This window comes from Bactrocera latifrons, unplaced genomic scaffold, assembly GCF_001853355.1.
Source record: "Bactrocera latifrons isolate USDA-ARS-PBARC rearing strain unplaced genomic scaffold, ASM185335v1 scaffold_19, whole genome shotgun sequence".
NCBI lineage: Eukaryota > Metazoa > Arthropoda > Insecta > Diptera > Tephritidae > Bactrocera > Bactrocera latifrons.
Genome location: NW_017535407.1, coordinates 612,842 through 637,129, shown reverse-complemented (window position 1 = coordinate 637,129; position 24,288 = coordinate 612,842). Strand labels below are relative to the sequence as shown.

General features: G+C 34.6%; 1 protein-coding gene across 2 annotated transcripts in view; it reads right to left on the bottom strand.

Annotated features, from left to right (window-relative positions):
• Positions 1-24,288, bottom strand: part of LOC108967553 (ataxin-2 homolog) — a 40,130-nt gene that overhangs the window by 8,664 nt on the left and 7,178 nt on the right. For both annotated transcript variants that reach the window (XM_018931046.1, XM_018931045.1), the window contains 2 exons: positions 2,647-3,977; positions 2,347-2,582 (listed from right to left, as the gene is read on the bottom strand). In XM_018931046.1, coding sequence (XP_018786591.1) covers positions 2,347-2,582; positions 2,647-3,712 — 1,302 coding nt within the window. In that variant the 5' untranslated portion in view covers positions 3,713-3,977. The remainder of the gene's footprint in view (positions 1-2,346; positions 2,583-2,646; positions 3,978-24,288) is intronic.

Sequence of the window (24,288 nt, the reverse complement as noted above, 5' to 3'; positions counted from 1 at the left end):
AATATGGGTGAAATCGGTTCACAACCACGCCTTCTTCCATTATAACGCTATTTTGAATTCCGTCTGATGCCTTCTCTGTATAACATATACATTAGGAACCAATGATGATAGCGGAATAAAACTTTACACAAATGCGGTATTTGAGCTGAGGTATCCCTTGTGGAAAAATTGTCGTAATCGGACTATAACTTTTCAAGGTCCCTGATATCGCACACGAAAAACTCAGTGCCTAACCTTACCTTACCTAATTTTTCACCGATAATATCGGTAAATCTCTCAGATATTTTCATGTAATTCAGAGGGCATCGTTTTTATACTCTCACAATAAAGTTTCTAATAACGGGAAATATCGTCAGATATATGGTTACATATACCAAAGTGATCAGAGTGATGAGCAAAGTTGAAATTCGGATGTCTGTCTATCCGTCCGTACAAGCTGTAGCTTGAGTATGCGAGAGTATAAAATGTTCGGTGACACCCGAACTTAGCCTTCCTTACTTGTTAATAATAATTATTTAAATTGTATTTGTTAGCATACATTATACCCAAGCATTTATAAAACTTAATGTTTTTATTCAATTAAAATATAAATAATGTGGGAATTTTCATAGCGTCGGTTAAAAGACTCGATGAAATAGAATAATTTCGCGATTGATTTAATATATTTTCCACAATTATTAATACACTTAATAAAAGCAATTTATCAATATAGTATAGAGTACAATTATTTACTTTGATTTATTTATATATTATGACTAAAAAAGCACACGGAAATTGTAATTAAATTTCCTAGGTAAATGGGTAAGTTGGTCCACACACATATGGCCACATATGAGAGCGATCTGTCAAACAGTGTGCTTACAGCAGCTGCTCGGTACACCTCAGTAGTACATTGCGTTTTTTTTTTTTAGAATAAATAAAAATATCGAATAAAGAATTCGTCATAAATTTTGTATTTATAAACAATTGTTTAGAATCATTGTGAATGTTGGAAAAGCCTTCAAATATGGTCAACGGATCGTTGAAAACATGCCACGTTCTGTAACACCTTAGACCTCCTGACATTTCAAAAGAGAAGGATGTGGTACTGAAAAATCGTCAGGCAAATATTAGAGAGATGGCAAGAGAGTTCGAGATAGCTTGCGAGGCATTTTGAGTGGGTTTGGTATATATTTTGGATATGAAACATGCTCTTGCTTGGTATTGCTTGATCGTGCGAATTCCGATCTCACATTCATAGAGAGCATTATAATTGCCAATGCGACATCAGCTTATGAGTTTGACATGCAAATAAGTCAACAAACATCGGAATGGAGGAAAAAATTACCCGAAACCAATAATCAAGGCAATGCTCTTATTTCTTCGATAATCGTGGTTTGGTACATCATGATTTGTTCCGGAGAGACAGACGATCAATAAGGAGTTCTATTTGCCCGTACTGAAAGATTTATGTGAGAACAACCGTCGACAACGGCCGGAATTGTGGACGTACCATTCAAGAATTTTACACGATGATAATAAAGTGGATTACATCTGGCGAATAGAAGGCTATAATAACAATAGATATGCAATTTACTAAGCGGATTGATAAGGAACATTAAATTGCTCCTAATATATAAGAATGATTTGTATATTTTTAAAAACATAATCTATGCTCGATGTAAGCGAGCCTGGTGTACGGTCCACAAAACTGCAAAAAATGGGAAAAACCTTTCGATACGGCATAAAATTTAGAAAATGATGATTCCTCAGATGCCTTCATATTTTTTCACATTTGTGAAGTTGTAAACTGACTAAGTTTTAATGCGGAAGGCAATGACTTCTTATGTTCTCAGATAAACTATCCTCCACAAAGTACAACAAAACTATTTTATTTTCTAAAGTAGTTTTTAAATTAAATTTTCGATTGAATTGATTTTGAAGGCCTTGAATTGAATTCGGAAAACGTACCTACGAGTTTGGATTAGATTAGTTTAAATGAGCAAACAGTTTGGATTAAGCCGCAGCCACCATAAACATCCCCAAAGGGCCAAACCCAATGAGCTTATTGGAGCGAACTCCGAGGGCTAACTGCTTCTCGTGGTACCAGATGTAAATCTCCGCCAGACCTTGTTGCTTTTGCTACTACCAGTTGAGCACACATGAAGCAATGACTGGTGACATTTGTTGCTTGAACTTCAAATGAACAGGGTTGTATTTAAAACTAGATTGTAAAGATATCAAAAAGTATACTGCTTATCAAACTGCCGGTTCGAACCTACATTTTAAATATGAGCTCCTAACTATAATTAGACACACTACACTAGTATGGTATGTATGTAGATCTATGCGGTTTCTTTTACTCACTTGTGATGGCTGCGTAGTGTCGATATCATTTAGCGGTATTTGCTTGTAGGCTGCATGTGACGATGACAACGATACCTTGGCTGCATCCGATGGTGCTGATGGTGATGGTGACGGCGTGTTCGATTGCCTTGAGCTAGTTGAGAACGCAGCTGAGTTGGGTGTTGTAGACACGGCGCCATCAGTTTGTGGGGGCGGAGTTGTGGCCACCATTCTCGACGGCACCACAGCAGCGTCCACTAGTAACAATTAAACGGCGTTAAAGAGTTGAACATAAAATTTGATGACAAAACATGAACTCACCTGATGGCTTTGGCGGCAATTCGGGTGGCGTCTCGACGTTATTGCGGAATATGGCGCTATTCTCCGGTATATTCTGATACTTGGGTTGACTCTTTGGCGGCGGTGTTGGGGCTGTAGTCACGATTTGTACTTTTGGATATTGATTGTCGATGAGTGGGCGTGGCGCGGCGGCGATTCTTTGCTGCAGCGGTCGAGATTCATTAGCCGTGTACGTGTTGTTGTGTGGATGATCTTGAGCGTAACCGTTTAAGCCGAAAAATTTCGATTTAGCATCATTTAATGCGGCTTTCACCGCAGCTATACTCTGACTGGCTTCGTATAGTTCCGATTGCGAGTGTTGACTAAGCGGCCGCTGTGCCGGACTTGCATTCCTAGGCGCTGCCACCGTAGACGCCGCCGCTGTCGTTGTTGACATGGCTGCTGTGGCTATAGCTTTGATTGGCGCTGGAGCGGCAGTTAGTGCGGAAGCGGGCGCCGTAGCCGGAGCCGGGGCCTGGGCTGGCAATGTAATCGACGCGTTCGCTTGTATTAAACGCTGATTACTGCTGTTAGTGTAGTTGTTAGTGCTGTTATTGTTATTCTGTGTTGGCAGCGTTGTGTTCGTTGCAAAATGTTGTGTTGTGGCTGTTGTTGTTGGTGCTTGGTCAGTGAAGTTTGACGCCACCGGTTGCGCGGCCGACTGCAGCACGTATTGCTGAGTCAAGCGCGGAAGCGTTTGTTGTTGTTGCTGCTGCTGTTGTTGGTTGTGTTGCTGTAGGTGTTGTTGTTGTTGTGACTGCAGATTTCTTAGTTGTTGGTTGTTGTCATTAAACTTGAATGCAATATCGGCGTAAATGGGCGAGCTAGTTGCTCTATTCGCTGCGGTGGTTCCGCCCGTTGTTGTTGTTGCTGCTGCTGCTGCTGCTGCTGTTGCTGTTGCTCTGCGTGTGGGCAATGGCGATGCGGCTGGTGACGGCACTGTGTCGTTGCCTCTCTTCACGGCTTTCGGCGTGCTTGTGTGTACGTTGTTCGGCGTCGCTTTCAAATTGTCGTAGACACTCACTGGCCTGTCGTCATAGACTTCCATAATGTCGCGACTGTATCGACTCGTATCGGCCCGTTTTGTCAGGTTCTCATTAAACTCCGTATATTAGTCGCTTCTTCTGCTTCTCTCAGCTGTTAATTCATGTGTGTATGGCTGTGTGTGTTCAGGTATGAATTTTATATGTCAGCTACTAATTAACTCAGCTCATTACCGCGCACTGAGCTATGAAGCCCAAAGCATTTGTCCGTACATATGTTTTTCCCTACAGCTGTATGTGTTTGTATTGGTGTGTGTGTGTGTGTTAACACTGAAATGGGAAATAACTCAAAGCTATTAACTTGATTTTATTTTTTAGCGCAATATGAATTATAGCAAATAATATTATAATTGGTTTGTGAAAAGCACCGTAACGTGCGGTCTCCAGCACGCTTGCACAGTCACACTAAGCGGTATATAAAAGTAGTAAATATATACATATGTAATTTTTTATCGACAAATTCGTTGACTTAGTGGCATGAGCCCAAATTATTTACGCCTCGAATGTGTAATTATAATTTATAAAACCATACAACTGTGACAAAATACCAACATTAGGGTGTTCCGGTTTATAGAAAATAGCAGCAATGGTTTTACATATATACACCTACTTGAGGATGGTTCTTAGAAAAGAGTTTATATTGATTATAAACAATGACATGTAATAGTAACTCTTAATTATCTGTAATTGTTTAGGTTCGGTAAGGTTAGATGACTAATCTCTCAGAAAAGCAAGGGGTCATAAAGTGTTTTGTACAGCCTTTTGTGAAGCCAGATGAAAAAATCACTGCAGTTGGACATCAGCTATGGGCAAAAAGCGCTGAACCTAACTGTATCTGTAACATCTCAATCCGACGATGACCAGTTAGAACTCCTATAACCACTGAAAGGTGAACTTTGTTGAGAGTCAAAAGTTCGCTAGACCTGCTCGTAGTTGACTGAAACTTACTTAGCTGCAATCCAGAAATTTACTATTGATCCATAAGAAGCCAACGACGCTCTGTCCATTCCCATTCCACAGTCATGGAGTACCTGCCTTAGTAAGTTCAGTAGTCTTACAGTTTCTTGCCATAAGAGGTACCCAAACGATTGTCATCACATAATAGCTTGGTGTTATATGTAAGGAATCTGGACTTCCCTTCACTTGTCGTGAGCCCAATGTCAGCGAACTCAAGCTTAGTATTGATGCCTAACTATTGGTGTGGATAGTCATTACTCTGGAGAAAGCTGCGTTCCGGAGCAGTAGATCTACTGCTACCTTTATGGCAAATAAATTCGATTGGAAATCACTGCAGTCGACAGAAAGCCTACACCTGGGCATGTATAGATTATACATGATATGCCTTCTTATCAAAATTGACACGGACTGGTCTTTCTAAACTTTGAAAACAGAACTGTTGAGAAAGTTAAAGAAACAGTGCTTGCAAATTGTCGTATGGGCAGCAGAGATACAGAAAAGGATCTCAACATCTCTTATGGATCATCAACATATTTTGTTTAATATTTTGGGTATGAAGTGTCTATGCCAGACTCATGCCAAAAGACCTGTATGTTTAACAAAAACGACGACAAGTAGAGGTCGCAAAAGCGCTGCCTGACAACGTAGCTGAGGACGCGTCACTCATTAATCAAATCATTTTTGGTGACGAGACTTAGATTTACAATTATGATTCGTTCTTATCTAACTAATGGTCAATCAATGAAAAATCAAAGTATTGCTAAAATGTTTCCTTTGATTACCGAGGTGTTGGTTCCGTAGAGTCAAACGGTCAATAAGGAATACTGTTAAGCAGTTTTGAGGCGTCAACAGTGATGCAATTCGTCATAAATTATGGGATTTGTGTGCGGAAGCTTCATGGATAAGCGTCGTCATAATCTAGCATGCTTGTGACTAAGAGTTTAAGCAAACAGGAAATGAAAGTCATCGCTCAGGCACCCTTTTCGTCAGAATTGGCTTCCAGTGATCTTTTCTGGTTTCGAAACAGGAAATTTCTCTTTGGAAAACTCGCCATGAGTCCGTTGAAGTCATTCGCTGAAAACTATCGTAGCCACTATACGGTTGATTCGACATCTGCCTTTGTTAATAATCGAAAAAAAAGTGATATACTTACATATGTATGTGTGTATGTAAAAGTTTTCGGAGAACTCTGAATCGTTGATGGAATTAAGATCAAAATCTTTAGTATTCGGTTAATTCGATATCGATTTATTTTTCAAAACTCCTGGTGTGGACAGTCAGTCAACACGTCGTATGAGTAATCAAGGATTAATAAAAAAAAACATAAATAATTTTCAGATATATTCGCTATGAAATAAGAATCCAAAATCCAATGAATACTGAACTTAACAAAAAAATTTACTATTAACATTTCAGAATTGGCACAAACTTTTAATTTACGCATTTACATATTTTGAGTTCATTTGGGGAATGTTAATAAAATTATACTCTATGTAAATTCTCCTGACACACATTCCAACATCAACGAAAAATTTAAAGAGTCTAAATTTGTATGCGAGAAAGTATTTATGATTTCGAATTTCAAAAATTTCAATTAGTTATTTGGAACACACAAAATGTTTCCAGCATGTTGCACACAAAAATTACAACTGAACATGCATACACAACTACATAGAGATATATCGCCCCCATGTAGTACGTGCCAGAAATGCTCCAAATCGCTGGTCGAAAAACGAACTTGATTTTTATTAAAAAATCACCTTACACCAACAAAGCAAATAATTTATATGATTTTTTATTAATTCCGGCGGAAAGCTGTAACAGCAAAAAAAAAAAAATAGTATTTTCTACGTAAACAAATTACATATTTGTGGCGTGCGCCTTTGTCAATACCATAACGCCCAACAAATTCTGCGCCAAGCCGACAGAATGGCGCGCGTCTCTTTCGCTGGCAACAAATTTGTAAACATTATCTAATTGTTTACCACAGAATCACAGAATCTATGATAGCGCCAAGCGAGGGCAATGAATGTGTAAATACATACAAGGTGTATAAGTATGTATAGACAAATATCGATGTAAATGAATGGCCATTCACTTGTGGTTATGAAATGACCCTGTAGGAATTGAGAGCACTAAAGTAATTGTTGCTGGGAAATGGGCATAGTGTTCTACACAATTTCTCAAATTTTTTTCAAAATAAATATTCTGTAAAAAGCGGGTTTGGTGAAAAAGTGATTCAGTGAAAGAGAAATGCAGGGTCCATTTGGCACGCCATAGCTTGACAGCTGTCAAGTCAAATCATTAGTTTGTGAGTTATATGATTTTGAGTGAAGCAACTTTCGCTCTTGGGAAAAAAAATAATAAAAAGGAATTTCCCGAGTTGATAAAGCATTGTCTTCTGAATGGAAAAAATATAGTTGAAGTATAAACTTGGCTTGATGACGAGTTTCCGGACAGTGCCCCAGAAAAATCAACTATCAAAGATTGTTATGCTAAGTTTAGGCATGGCGAAATGAGCACCGAAGTCGGTAACGCAGTGGCCGCCGAAAGGAGATTTTTACCGACGAAAACATCAGAAAAGTTCACAATATAATTTTGGATGACCGTAAAGGGAAGTTGTTCGAAACAGCAGGCACTCCAAAGATATCAACTGAACATTGGATATACATTTACAATCATGAATATTTCGTTATGAGGAAGCTCTGTGTAAAGTGCGTGCTGCGCGAGCTCACTTTTGGCTAAAAACAAGACCGAGTTAATGATGCGGACCAAAGTTTGGAGACGCTAAAGAATAACCAATCCGGTGTTTTGCATAGATATGTAACAATGGATGCAACCTGTCTTCGTCATTTCGCACCGAAGTAAAAACGACAGTTAAACGAGTGGATTCACGCAATGAACCCGTTCTAAAGCGTGAAAAAATCAACAATGTTATGGCGCCTATATTTTGAAATGCGCATGGAATCATTTTATTGTCAACTTGAGAATGGAAGAATTTCAAAAAATTTCATAGCGTTATTGGACCGCCTCATTAACTAATTCACCGAAAAACGGCTGTCTTTAAAGAAAAATAAAGCATTGTTTCACCAAGACAATGCACCAATTGTCACAAGCCAGTGAATGCGATGGCAAAAGTACACGAATTGAACTCCGAAAGGCTTCTGCAACCACCGTATTCCGTAACCTGGCCCCAGCGACTATTTCCTGTTCTCAGATTTTGAAAAGATGCTCGCTGGGAAGAAATTTTCGTCGATTGAAAAAGTGATCGCCGAAACTGAGGACTTTTTTTGTAGCAAAGGACAAATTGTACTACAAAAATGATATCGAAAAGTTGGAGAGTCACCATAGTCAAGCCAATAGCTCAAAAGGAGTCTAAAGCTCTTTATTGTTTGCTTGATTTATAAACGATGAAGATGATTCATCATAGACCCCTCTTGAGCCATTATATTATAAAGCCGAACTATCGACGTTTAAGTGCAAAAAAACGAAAGAAAAAGTAACGGTACGTATTTTGTTCACTGAATGATCATCGCTTTATTATAAAAGCTCGCTGTAGATCGCTTATAATATTGCTTGTCATAATTATAAAAATTTTCAACGCTTCGCTGTTCCTACAGGCCACTTGGCGAGCGCACCGAAAAGTGGCAAACAAATGTTGTTTGTTGTGCTAAAATTAAGTGGCACAAAACTGTTGCCATTTGTAAGATTAGAAAAAGCCACGATAATGCTAAATGCTGAAAATTAGAGGGAAATGTAAATAGAAATTTATCTTTAGCGCTGTTTGAGTAGAAATGCGCATTCAAGTGGCTAGCGGCTGCTCACCGGTGTGAACGCTTTCGAATGAACTTGCTGACCTTAAAGCCTTTTGCGTATTTCAATATTTGATTTGAATGCGTGAATCACACTTGAAAATTATTTTAAGCACACGCCGATATGGAAAATCACCTTAAAGTGCGATAATTGGTCACACGACTTTGATTACTTTTATTGCATTTTTAAAAGTTTTTATACCCTGAACAGGGTATATTAATTTTGTCACAAAGTTTGTAACACCCAGCTTCCATACAAACTGAACATATAGTTACTAACATAAATGCACCTGTGAAGGGTATTTAGCTTCGGTGCAACCGAAGTTAACATTTTTTCTTGGTTTTTTTTTTTTTGCGACCTGTTTTTTGTTGTCATGCGAATCAGATAATAACTGAAAATGCTTAATGATCGATTGTGATTGTGTTTTGTGTTTCACTGAATTTTCAAGAGAGTGCGAGTAGGCAAGGCGTGGGCAAGTGGGCTCTGATATTGAGAACCGCAGGTTGACACTCCTTTCACACTGCTCAATTACGCTATATTACATACATATATTCTTGACATAGTTAGCAACGAAATAGACAGGCAATCCTTCAAGAAATTATTTCCTTTTAGTATTGGCATTGAAACTATTTTTTTAGAACTTTGTTCGGGATTATCGAAAATAAAGGTTACATATTTTGTTGATGCACTAGAAAATTCTATTAAATTTTTTATTTACACCGTAAAATTATATAAATATTTAATACATATATCCACAAAATTAAAAAAAAGGAAAAAGAAAGAACACCCTAATGTAGGCTCATATATATTTTGAAGAACATTCAGGAAATTTATTTTGTTTATGCTCGCCATGAACGCCTCTGTTTTTAAACTTGGGCCTTGAATTCACGTCTGACTGGCGGCCGCCAATGTGCTTGGGGAAAGTTATGCTGTCTGCTAGCAATTCTTTTCAACGTTTTACAAAAATATTTTAATTACAAATACCATTTGTTTGTTTGAACAGATGGCCAGAGATTAGTGTTTTTTGTTTTTAATATATACAAGAATAATAATAATATCCTAAGCGTTATATGCTACACGCTCTAATTCAATACATGTTTTTCCGACTTCCGAAAATTGTTCTTATGAGTTTAAAGCAGTTTCATTGATAAATTTAAAAATATTAGAAATAAAGAAAGGTAGTAGAGGTATTTTTTTAAATATCATTTTTTGGACAGATCGCGCGTCAGTTGTGTCGAGGTGTCAAGCTGTCATGTTATCTTCATTCAGTATTATTTGGCATTGCATCATGGTAAGACTTACGCCTTAACTTTCTATAAAGAAGGTAATTCGCGTACTTCGTTCAAATTATGATTAATCGCAATACCATCGTCTATCTTGAGACCCAGCATTCATTATTGGATAATATACGACTGAATAGATCACGTCCAGCACGCAGTGAAGAAAATATACCAGCCATACTGAGAGTCTACACGAAGACCGTGGAGAGTCGATTAAACGCCGTTCGCAGTAACTTGGATTTACGTATGGAACGACTTGGCACGTCGAGATCTCTTTCACTTTATATCGAGATCTTGAATTGAAGAGTACAAAATATAGCTCGTGCAAGAATTGAAACCGTTTGACCTTCCCAAGCCACATAGTTCCGTTCTATGGGCTCTTGAAAAGTTCCAAGAAGATCCGACGTTTTTAAGCCAAATTTTTCTTCAGTGTTGAGTACCTTTCTGGCAACAGTTTGGTGTGGTTTGGAAGCCGGTAGAATAATTAGTCCATATCTCCTCAAAAATGATACCAGTGAGAGCGTAAACGTTAACGGCGACCGTTATCGCGCCGTAATAACCGACTGTTTGATACCTCAAGTGGAAGCTCGTGATCTCGGCGGGATTTGGTTTCAAAAAGGCGTTGCCACTTCTCGCACATCGCATTATCCAATTGATTGAGAGAACACTTCGCTGAGTAGATAATTTCACGTTTTGGACCAGACTTTTCCTGTGAGGGATGTGTAAAGTGCAAAGCCTGTGCGGACAATCCCGCTTCGATTCCAGTCTTGGAGTAATGCAGGAGCATTAGAAAAGAAGAGTTACATATTTTTTACGACGTCTAACCAAATGATCAGTAATCGGTATGGATTTAACATAGTACAGTGATTTAAAACTTATTGGTGGCATTGACAAGAACTGGCATTAGAATAAATAGAGCGTGTCTAGCTCGACAAATTTTTTAATGCAGTAGCAGCAGCTAATAGAAATGAATACTGTTCCATGCTATAGTAGTTTTATTAACTCCGGTTGGAGCGTAAGGTCAGTATTGGTTTCAGTAATCCAGCCTTATGAAAACAACAGGTTATTCGTGCAGGTTTCCTAGTTTGTTAGTAGCGCTGGTACCTTGGCCGACGAATCTGCCATAAAAATTGACACATTTATGGCGAGAGCCAGACCAATCCCCGAAGAGGTCGACGGAGTTGAGCGGGAAAAGGCTTCGATTTTTTTGATGATTCAATTTGTCGTGCTCTTATGCAGTCAACACAGATTGTGTAATAATCAAGGAGCTTCATCAAGAAGAATAGTTATATTTTGTAGTAGAAATTATAATATATGTATTCTATTTCATATAAAAAAATGCCAGTGTGATAGACTTAAGACATCGGAAAACTTTTCGAAAAAACAGGAAATATTAAATCCAGCGGTATTTTTTTTTTAGATGATCCTGCTTTCATAAAGTGGTACACGCTCTTTTCAGAAAAAATATTCCTTCACTTGACCCAGCTCAGCTAAAAGTCAGGTTCATACGAGTCAAATATTATCGGCACTCAGTTTATTAGGCAATAAAAATTGTTTTTGTAATGTTTTAATATTTTTTGTATGTTTCGTCATCAATGAGTGCATGAACTTAAAGAAAGAATTATTTCTAACTATTTCTAATAAAATTTTCCAAAACTTTTTCACTTGATTTTAACAAAGTCTCGATTCTCTGCGGATTTCATTGCCCGATTTCACCAAACTCTTAATGGCAAGTGTGTATTTTTATATTAATTTATTTATTACTAATAGTGTAGCTCTTGGTTTTGTCAGAAAATGTTGACGGCATCTTGCAGCTACCAAAAAAGACCGACGATTCATTCGCGGCTGCTGCGCACACAAATTATTCAAGAGAAATTTTTTTAAAAGTCTATCTTAAATTTGAAAATAATTGTGGGCGGTCAAATTAATGTCCGCAATTTAAATCTTCAACGCAATTGAATGACCTCGGCAACCGGTGCGACATATACAACAACACATATGTACATATAACTATACATGAGTGCAATTATGGAGCTTTATTTGGCCCCGCAAAAGCACCAGCAAACGTGTACGCCCAAACACGGCTCCGAATGACAAAACACTTCAAGCCAAAGAAAAAATAATAAAAGTGAAAACGAAAGATCACAAAAGTCAATGGGAAAATCACAACAAACACTGACCACTTGCAAGTGCTAACGGGCCAAGCGCTTCCCACTTCATCAAACGCGCGTTTGGCGCTTAAGACGGACACATATGCTCATATATATACGAATGTATGTGTATATTTATGTGCGTGTGGGCGCACTTCCTATAATTTCATGCGAGTTGAAACATAAACGCATGTAAGTAGCTACATAAAAGCTGAACAAATGTATTTGTGTATAGCTGCATTCTCAGCTGTGCGTTCAAATGCCGGATTTGTGCGACCTAACGCGCTAAAACTATAAGCTTAGCTTCGCCTGTGCACGGCGGAAGTTAATCATGAAATAAATTTTCAGCTTTTGGCATGAGCTGCACACAACCGTTAGTATTATATACAAAGACAGTCATAATTTATAGTTAATGCATTAATTTCACAATGCGCTTTTATAAGCTTTGATTTACCGTTTTAATTTTCGCAAGTGGAAAGCAACAGTTGAGCGTGGTTGCGCGGCAGTGATTTTCTTTCCGCCTACTGAACATGTTTGATTCGGTAACTGTTTCCTGAGCTAAATAAACTGTGTAGCAATGTGTGTTATGTGTGCAAAGGAAGTTTGTGGAGGGAGCAAACAGAAAGAGAGAGAGAGAGCAAACGATGGTTAGAGCGCTAAGTCTTAAAGCTATAGATTGCCCAAATTTATTTAAATATGCTTAGATACTGATTTTAACGGGTTATCCAAGGTACTTTTTTCAAAAGCTTTTTACGTCGAGATCTTAAGTGAAGCCGCTCGACCTTTCTGAGGGGTTTTGAAAAATTCCAAGAAGATCCATCGTTTTCGAGCCACATTTTGTTCAACGATAAGACCCATTTCTGGCTCATTTTGTATATAAACAAATAAAATCCACACATTTGGGACGAAGAGCAACCTGAAGAGATCTGCCACTTCATCCAAAACAGGTAACCCCCTAATTCCAAACTGTCACAAGTCAGTAGAACTATAATCACTACAGGTTCATCAGCTTTAAGTGGAGAGTAGAAAATATTCCTAAAATAAATTCGAAGAATGGTGCCGAGTTGACAGTGCTTAGACGAAAAAAAATTCGGGTCCACTTCGATTACTTAGACCCTTCTGTCGTGAGTATGCATTGAGATTGGTCAGCCGTCAGTACTGGGTCGCTACAAGAGCTTCAGCAAGTATAGCACAAAAAATTTTTTTTCAAATGAAAGGTATGATCCATATAGGTATCTATGGCTTAACTCAGTGACTTGCTTGAATATACTTGTCAACCGTCCACGAAAACGAATACACTAGCTTACAGTCTATTTGCGATTGTGATGTTAGAGGCCGTTTCTTGGTAATTTTGGGTTCTTAACCCAAGCCAAAACCACCAAAAATGACAAAAATATAATATTTGTACGGGATTGAAAATTTTTGAACTTCAGTTCATAATCAAGATATCTCAAATACCCCATAGACCTCTTAGCATATCAATCGCAATTTTTTCCTTCAGGTTTGTTAAATAGTGTTAGCTATAGTTCACCAGCAAGGATTTGTTACGTTCTGATATATACATAAATATTTTCTTTCCAAAGCAGCACCATTTTTAAACTATTTCATTATATGTATCTTTGAGAGGCAGACTTTCATAGAAAATATTTCATAATACAGGCTCTTACTGTTACATAATTTGTTTTTATTTTTCGTTGTTAAAAAAATGTTGTGTTTTTGTACAAAAATGATTCTAACATGTAGGATTTGCATTCCTTTTCTAATAAGAAATAATTTTTTCCTAAATTCTGTGGCAACCCTACCCAAAATACTCTCTTATATGTAATTAATTTTCTGCACTAAATCTAAAACTTGTAATAATATGTTATGATTTAACTAAATGAGATTATATATTACAAGTGTTAAAATGTATGGCAACCCTGTTTGATTTTTAAAATTCCAAAACAAAGTCAAATATTATGTAATTGGCTTCAAAAACTACACGGACTTCATATTTTCACAAAACATTATTTAAAACTATTTTATTTTGTGTTTAAAAATATTTTTAATTACAATTTAAAAAAAAATATGGTAACCTTAATTTTGGAAATTGACAAATAAATTTTAAATTTCGCTGGAAAAGAGAATATTTATATTTTTATCTGTTGCAATGCAAAAATTTGCATGTGGCAACGCCGTTTGCTTTTTAAAGTCTGATAATAACTAAACAAACATTATGACCAAGAAGCACCAGGAAATTGTAATTAAAATCCCCGGGTAAATGATATTTCAAAAACTAATTTATTTTGGATATACGGACTTTCATATTTTCATAAAACTTTATTAATAAACATTTTCAATTACAAATTTAAAAATAATTGGCAACCTTGTTTAATTATTAAAATCGAAAATAGATTTTAGATTCCGCTAGAAAAGCGAAACATGTTTATCGTCTTATCTAATTTTTTAGTATTTTTACTAATACTTATGCAAACAAATAAATATGGCAACCTTTTTTATTTTTTAGGTATAAAAATATTTTCACAAATATTGTAATCGGCTGGCAAAATGTAGAAAGTTTGATTGTGCTAGTAATCATGATTCTAATAGAAAAAATTATAATTGTAAGCGGTTTCATCTACAACTATAGTTATGTGGCAACACAGTTGCAGTTTTAGGATTAAAAGTATTTTCTTATTTTTTTTTCTTATAATAAAAATGTTAATGTTTGTATCACAGCAGTATTGTAAACTACTTTTTGAAACTCAACAATGAAAAAAGTTTGTTTAATCAGGAATATGAAAAAATATGGCAACTATGTTTAATTTTTGAAATGCGAAACTACCATAGTAATCTGTAGATTCCACTAAGAGTAAACATTTTTTAATACTCTTACACATTAAATAATAATTTTAATTATTTAAGCACATATGGCAACCCTGTTTAATTTTTGATATCAGAAAATACTTTCATAGGTCTTAGATTCCACAAGAAATAAGTAATTTTTTATATTCTCATTGAGTTTAAATTATTTTTAATAATGTAAACACATATGGCAACTCTATTTAATTTTTTATTGGATTAAAAATATCTTCAAAAATATTATATTCAGCTCCCAAATGTATAAATTTTAATACTGACATGTAATTTTAATAGAAATAATTGTTAATTATACATTTATAGTTATGTGGCAACACTGTTGTTACGATTAAGGATATTATACATGTTCTTTATTTTAATTAATAATTAAAAAATTAGTTCATACTTAATTCAAACTTCTCCTTCAAGCTCAACAATGAGATGCAGAAGCGAAATCACAAAAATTATAATTATTTATAAATTTTTTATTAAAAAGAACATCAGTTTTAAATATTTCGAACAACAGTTTCGAATATTTCGAGACACAAAAATTTCTAACACTGCCGCTTAATATCTAAAAAAGCACAAACTTATTTGTATTTTACTTACTTCATTTTGTATATTTTATTTTTGTTGTTGTTATTTTTTCAATATTTTTTTTTCTGCATTGCCGTATTGGTCCAATGCGTAATGTGCTTGTATGCTACATAAACGCCTACACGAAAATTCAATTTTATGTTCAATTCAAGCATTTATGATGTACCGGCGAGATCGCGACCACAAGCGGACAGCCCGTGTGCATTCAACCTCGAATTGGCTTTGGCCAAAACGGACAACAAACAAATTTAGTAGTTGCACGCAAAAAATGAAGTAGTAAAATATGTATGAATGTGAAATAAAAAATGTTAGTGATTGTGACAGCAGTTGGCTGCTTTGTTTGGATTTTCAACGCCACTTCCCACAACAAAGCGACAGGCCGATGGGGTGCACAGTGGCAGGAGATTGGTTGATTTTGTGACAAAACAAGATACACATCTAAGTACATATGTTTATATTATTGACTCCATATTTTCAAATGAAATAATGAAAATGAATTTCGGAAGTTTTACTTATCAGCTCTGAATGAGTTTTGACCACTTATGTTCTCTAGACCACAAATGTTGGCCAGCACTTCCAAAATACATTTTCATCTGCAGTTCTTGGCAATCAACTGTTCAACTTTTCCTTGTTTTTCAACTTTCTGATTTTATCAGTTTTTACTAAACACCTTTCAGAAACGCCCCACTGTACAACCGCTGGGAATGCGATACTTTTGTTTTGTTTATTAATTCACCTATCAGATTTATGTGCAAACAAGACTTGAAAGAGAAGTTTGTTTAGACATACTATAAATACCATAACTCGTTGGAGTTGTAGTTGTAGTCGCAGCGCTAGCAATCTTGGCATTAATGGGTTTACAAAGAGCCATCATCAACACACTCACCTATGGCTTAAATTCATAAATGTATGTGCCACCCACCCAAAGTCCGTGGTGCAACTAAATAACCGGCTTTTGTGTTATTGAAGGCGCCAAAGCGAATGACTACGAATTTCTCAAGCTTGGCTGGAGTCAATTTTTGTCGATATGTATGGGTAAGAAAATATATGTATAGGAACACATATTAGGTTGTCAAAAAAGTCTTGCGGTATTTTTATTTAATTTTCAATTGTTCATAAARAAAAAAAAATAAAACTCATGCCCAGCTCTTGACCGATGCTACGGCTGCTACTATGTCGGTCTATTTAGACCAATTCAGCGATTTTTTCGCAATTTTCGACGACAGGCTTTCCGGAGCGTGGCGCACCTTCGACCACCTCTACACCAGAACGAAAACGTTTTTTTGACAACCTACTATGATATATACAATATGTGTGTATATACATATGTACATACAGTTACAAATTTTGGTATTAAATTTATAATTCTTTTTACGATAACTTAGAGTGTATTTATTAATTACGGTTTTCAATTTTTCGGCTTCAGAATGAGAAGGTTTGCAACCAGATCCCAAGTTATACATATGTATATATCAATCTAACCAATTTATGATATATGTACATAATTTTTGGTAATAGATTTGTTGCACTTCGTATGAATTTATCTAATATCCGGCTTGAGAACTACAATTCCATGATTATATATTTTTCGAACTTGACCCAGTTAAAGAACTCAGAATATATTAAATAAGCGGCTGGGGCTATAAATTCTAATGTGTTATAGAATAAGCCTTACCTATGGATCTTTAAAACATCACTGCTAACATTAACATCTAGTCAGATGGATGAAAAACATTCTCACTTTCAACAGGAAACATGGAGCGGAAATAAAATATATGACACAACCTTTCTGAAACTTTTCCGCTTTAAACATTGAACTTGACCTGGTAAAAGAACTCATAATATGCGTACTGGACTTGAGACCTCGAAATTTTGTGTATATATAGAATATATATTGATATATACAATTAATACTTTCAAAATATAGCATACTCAGCAAAGTTTTTTATGCATAAACACGAAGTATAAATCGGACAGGGACAGTCATACATTTGTCAATGGTTAAAAGTTGAAATAATTTTGGAATCCTGGAACTTTGCCGAAAGGAACTCCAGATCCTACGAAAATGAACCGCGACCAACTGTTTCTTATTCTCAATATAGTGACTCGTATCACTGAAATTTCTCAAATTAAGGCGCAGTAGGAAAAAGAATAATCCAATAAAAGTACTTGATTTTGATTGGCTCCTTTGTATGACAGCTAACGAGGTTTTCAATAGGAACGCTACAAAAGCATACCAATATGGACAGCAAACGACGCCACATTTTATCCCGCTCTTTCGACAATTCTCGTCAATAAGGTTTGCCATTTTATCATGGAAGAATATATAATTCAATTATTAAAATTTACTACCAAAATTCGGAGTCAGTGGCCTTAACTTTAAAAGCGCTACATCCAATTTAGGGTCGTCATAATCGTTCTGTCAGATCAACAATTGAGCGTTTAGTGGAAAAGTTTAAATCCACAGGCACAGTACAAAATGTTCCGGTACCAGTCAGACAAAGTGTTGAGAATATTGCTGCCAATAGCGCATCAATTGAGGAATACTCAAATCAGTCCCATACGTCATTCTCAAGCGTTAAGCATCTCTGTGACGTCATTGTGGCGGATTTTGCGAAATGATCTTAACCGACATCCTTACAAGATCAAATCAAATTGATCAAGAACTGTGACTGGTTGACCACCAGAATCGTTGTATGTTCGTAAATTGGGCTGAGCAACAACTTGAAAATGATCCGGATTTTCATCGAAAAAACATCTTCAGCGATGAGACTGATTTCTGGCTCAGTGGCATCGTCTATAACCAATATGTGCGTTATTGGTCAGGTAGTAACTCATAGGTACTCCAATCCCGAATTGGACCGTACTTCTTCCGCGATGATCACGACCGGCACTTACTGTGAATGGGAATGGCTACCGCTCAATGATAACCGAATATTTTTGGCCGAATTGGATGATATGGAGTTGGACAATATCTGGTTTCAACACGACGGCACCACCAGCCACACAGCGAATCTCACAATCGATTCATTGAAAACCACGTTTGATGAACGAAACGGCCCAGTCAGTCGACTATTTACTGTGGGGCAACATCAAGTCTATTGTCATGAAAAAACGGTACATTCTAATTTTATAGATCCTCTGACGTTTCGTACAGAGCGACGTTGACATTTAAAAACAGAAGACAAAAATTCACATAATTATATTTCTTTTAATTTCAACTAGCTTTTCTTAATTCCGTTATATAAAATTAGAGACCTCCACATCGTACCAACTGAGAGTTGACCATTTTGAATCATTATAAATAAGTTGCCATTAAATACTATTTAGTTTTCTATCAACAACAATTTCAATGAAAAAGTAATATGGCAACAACGTTCGCGCTCTCGATTCTATTGATCGCTTAGCTGATCTTGTCAGATCAACAGCGCTCACCCATAAAACTACGCATACAGATTACGTTATTGGAAAGCGCCGGAGCGCGCTAAATTCCAAACATTTCCCATGCGCAGCTGTCAATGTTTCTAGCTTTTCAAGTGTGTTTTGATGACAGCAAGCCATGCTCAGCCTTTATCTTGAGCGCTCAATCGAAAGAGAGCGCCAACTACCACTACTCGCAACATTTGCGACAACAATGTCGTTCACTCCACGCCGTTTTCTTCGCATTTTCTGATAAATACATTTCGAGAATTGAGCGGTGCTTCTCACTTTGTTATTGTGGGCAATCAAAGCGTCTTACCTGTCTGATCTAAGGTGTGTGTAGGCTACACATTGTACATATGTTTGTCGCCGGTATTTTACATAAATTCTTGGCTTGACTTGATGGCTTCGTGTTGTTATGCCAAAGTGCTTTTCGACTATTTTAAGCTGTGAGCTTGTAGATATTGGCAAATAAAGGCTTAGAAATGACAGTACTCCTGACATTTGGGTATGTAAATATGTATACTCCATGCATAGCTATATATGTAAATAAAAAGGTGTAACCCAGAAACAGCAAGAGAACTTCTCGCAAATGTGTAAAACGATACTGCTTCGTTTTGCAGCATTGTTGTTGTTTCTTAATGCATTTTTAGTGTTTTTTTTTGGCGCTTTTGTAAAACGTGCTAAATGATGACTGACACTATTTAGTCACTCTAGTGACTCATGTCTAAGTCAAGTATTAGCTAAAGTTTACCGCATACAAAGTATTCCGGCTGTTTAGCGACCTTGTGTTGGCGACTACCTGTGGCGTCAGACCCCCATAATGGTTTTTGAGTTTTTTAACTCGCTATCGGTTAAATAAAAATAGCAACGGGATATCAAATTGTATCAGAAGAAGAAACAAAAATGTTAATAATTTGATTATTTTTATAATGATGAATAATTGAGATGTATGTATAGTATATATGAGAAAATATTGATCTATAGTCTATGATGTTTGAGATCATTGATCAAATTGTGCCTTAGACTGCCAATGAAGTGATAAATCAGTAGGATTGCATTTTGTATGCGTATAATATGTAGTAGTACTTCAGTCCACCAACGAAGTATTAATTCGTTGCTCACAATGATATTATTCGAAAGAATTTGACTTTTTCTTTATTTATATCAAAATGTATCCATAAAAATTGGATCAATCAACGGTTACTCGTTCACATGTTTATTTTAGTAAACAAGGCGGTTTTTACGACGAGGACGTTTGATAAAGTTTATTCGATTCGCTGCTCGCTAAAGCATGCTGACACGAAGACGACTACTACTATTGTCAGGATAGGTCCAGACCCTGAAAAGTTCATAATTGTTTTGGTGGAAGTCCATAATTAAAATTTTTATTGATAGATCTAAATTATGTACATATATAGCCCAAATGCTTAAGTGATTTCGAAATAAACCGATAAATTCTACTTATAAATTATTTAAACCAACTTTCTTAAGCAATTACAAAATATATTGATACATTTTTTATCTTGAATTATATCCATTAGTGTTTTCGATTTTTTTCAAAACTTTTTAGATGATTTTAAATGCAACGAATTATATTTGTAGTAAATTATATGGGCCATATTTTTAAAAATAATTTTGAAAAATATCGATTAATTTTGTTCTTAATTATATAAGCCAATTTTTTTTTAAATATTTATGGACTATATCAATTAACGTTTTCTATGCCGAATTATATAGACAACACCCTTAAGTAATTATTTACTTTATCGAAAAATTTTTGATCGAAATAATGTATTATATGTAGACCAAGTGCTTTACATGATATTAAAATGTATCGATAAATTTTAGTTTTAGAATTTTTTAAAATATTTTTGAAACATATAGATTTATTTTTGTTTTAAATTATATGGACCACATTTTTTAGATACGTTTGAAATGTATCGATTAATTTTTTTTTTAAAAGCCTACATTTTATAATAATTATGAAATATTCGATTAACTTTTATAATAAATTATACATATACATATCTAAGTAATTATTATTCATATATATTGATAAATTTTCGATCTCAATTATATACATAAAATGGTTTACATGGACTTAAAATAAATCGATTAATATTTGCTTTAGAAATTTTTTTAAAATATTTTTAAAATATATCGATTAATTTTTCTTTACATTATATGGACCACATTTTTTAGATATTTTAAAATTTATCTATAAATTTTCTTCCCAAAATTTTTGGACCATAATTTTTAGATAATTTTGAAATGTGTGCATTTTTATGTTCTAAGTGGTATGACAATATTTTTTAAATAATTATGATATTTATAGATTAATTTTAGTTTTTAAAATTTTTTTAAAATAATTTTGAAATTTAAATTTGTTCAAAATTATATGCACCACATTTTTTACATCATTCTAAAATTTATCGATTTATTTTGTACCCAAATTATGTGGACCACATTTAATAGATAATTTTGAAATGTACCGAATAGTTTTGTTCAAAGTAGTATGGAATTTTTTAAATTATTTTAAAAATTATCGATAATATTTTTTTAAACTGTATGGGTCAAATTGTTTACGTAGATTTAACTATAGGCTAATTTATATTCTAATTGTATAGAGAAACCTTTTTAAAAATGCTTTTAAAATGTATCGTTTTATTTTTTTCTAAATTACATATATTATATAAAATTGTTAAAATATTTCGAATAATTTTTGTTTTAAATTATATGTATCAAATTTTTAATAATATTGAAATTTATCGATACTTTTTTGAAAAATATTTTTTAAAATGTATCGACTAATTTTTATGTCAAATTATATATACCACATTTTTTAGATAATTTTGAAATGTATTGAATATTTTTGTTCTAAGTATATCGATTTTATTGAACGATTTTTTATCCAAATTATATGAAGCAAATTTTTTACATAATTTTAATTGTAGGTTAATTTATATTCGAATTGTAAAGACTAACTTTTTAAAAATATTTTTGAAATATGTAGATATTTTTTAATCGATTAATTTTTTTCTAAATTACAAGGAAACACTTTTTTTATATAATTTTTAAATCGCCTATATTTTACCGCCTATTTTTTTAAGTTTTTTTTTATAATTTTATTACATTCGAATATAGGCTTTTATATAATATATCAACTTTGTATTTGTATTTAATAAAACACTTAGAATAAATGCAAAACAAAACTAACTGCACACGTTTACTTTATAGGAATTACTTCAACTTTTTTCTCTTACCTTTCCTCTTTACCCTCACTCACTCAACAAGTACATATAATACATTTCACCTGATCTTTACGATTTATAGAGCTTGAAAGTCAATTTACACCACCAGAAGCGTTTATTTAACCGATTCGGCATAAAACCTCAGCGCTGATTAATGGAAAGTCTAAAGCGATTCCCGGTAGTTGGCAGATAATTACTAATTTCCTACATTTTAACAGTTTTTACACAATTCGAAATTTCACTTAGCCGTTTGTAGTCGTATGTATGTCCATATGTACATATGCACGGTTGCATAGCCGACAGCAGCATTTTAGAAAGAGGAATACCGTTACATGATTATAGCAGCTAACTAAGCATGCATCACACCATGACGTGGAAATATTTCGGCTAGCATGCTAAGAGCTAAAAACGATTTTCTACAAATTCTACCCACAAACACAACTACAGACACACACACACAAACACATACACACACTCGAGCATAAAACTGTCGGTTTAGATGCTTATTTTATTGTTCGAAATTGCATTTGGTGAAAACTTTTCAACTTAACGCATCAAATGCATTAACTGGCGCACGTCCGTCTATCTGTCCGCCTGCCCGCCTGACTTGCGGCGCGTCCAGATGGCTGACGTTTGTGCAGCGACGCAACAGATCATTAAAGCTTGTAGTTATGCTGTGTATGTGTTTGTGTATAAATACGTATATATGATATACATGTGTGTGTGTATGAAACATATGTTCACAAAAAGAATATACACATAAATCAAAAATACAACTGAGCATAAAATAACAACAACAAAGAGCTGGCAATAAAATCACCATAAGAAAACCACATAAAATATTGTTTTGTATACATAAAAAGAGAATTTAATTCCCGGCAATTGACCTCTTTTTCGCTTTTCCATTGTTGTTTGAATTGTTGGCTGGCTTAATGGCATATTTTAAACGCATGACATGCCAAGTTTATGCCAAGCACATAATCAAAGCGGCGAGAGAGTTGGAAATGCATCAAACAACAGTCAAGTAAGAAAACTATATATATATATGTACGTATATATGTAAATATATGTAAATATATGTATACATGTATGTGTTTATGTATAAAAATATGTGCAGTAGAAAAGGTAGTGAAAGAAAATATAGCTTTTTTTGTTGGTCAGCGGCCAACCATAGTTATTACTGATAGCAAAATATGAGAAAAAAGGAACAAACAAAATTTAATACATATACATATGTATGTATGCATATCTATATAAWCTTTTCGCGCAGAAATGCAAATTTTGTGCGCTAACCATTCGCCAATAAACGTTTTTAGTTTTTGTTGTTGTTTTAAAAACCTTAGCGCAGCTGTTCATTGACTTCTAAAGCCGCATAGGGCTTTGAGTGCAAAACTTTTGTAGGCTGGTTTATGCAGTTATGCATGTAAAGTATACATGTATAACGGTTATTTTCTTACTCATATTTACGGCTTGTATTAGAAATTTTTTTTTTCGTATTTATGATTCAATCCAAAAAAATTTCATAAAAAATTTTCGAAAATGATTTTTTGATATACTATAATATATGTTTTCTAAAATAAAAAAATTCAAATTAATTATAATGAAATAAAAAAAATATTAACAATATTTGTGATTGAAAGATTTTTAGTGGTTAGCTCAGAAACGTAAATAAAAGTTTTGTGAATATATAAATTCAATCCAAAAAATTGCAACCAAAATTTAAATAATTATTTCCTAATATATATCCTAAAATAGAAAAAAAATTAAAATTTATTAATTAATCAAATACGAAATATTTAATGAATTTTCAAATACAAGCTTCAATTGAATTAATAAAACAAGAAAGAACGGTAACTTTAGGAGAGCCGAAGCTATAATATCTTTGAAAAATACAAAAGGCTCCTCTTACAAGACAACCATCTGATATAGTGATCCGATCTAAACAAATTCTGGTAAGATTAGATTATTGCCTTTCTTACCAAATTTCATGAAAATACCCCCAAAATGGAAAAGGTTCCCATACAAGCACTTGATTCTGATCTAACGGTTTGTATGACAATTACATGCAATCGTAGTACGATCTAATCAATTTCTTCGAATATTGTGTTATTACTTTTGAAAATTATCCATGCCGAATTTGGTGAAGATATCTTGTCACATAAGTCGTTTTCCTTCTTCTTCTTCTTGATTGGCGTAGTCACCGCTTACGCGATTATAGCCGAGTTAACAACAGCGCGCCAGTCGTTTCTTCTTTTCGCTACGTGGCGCCAAT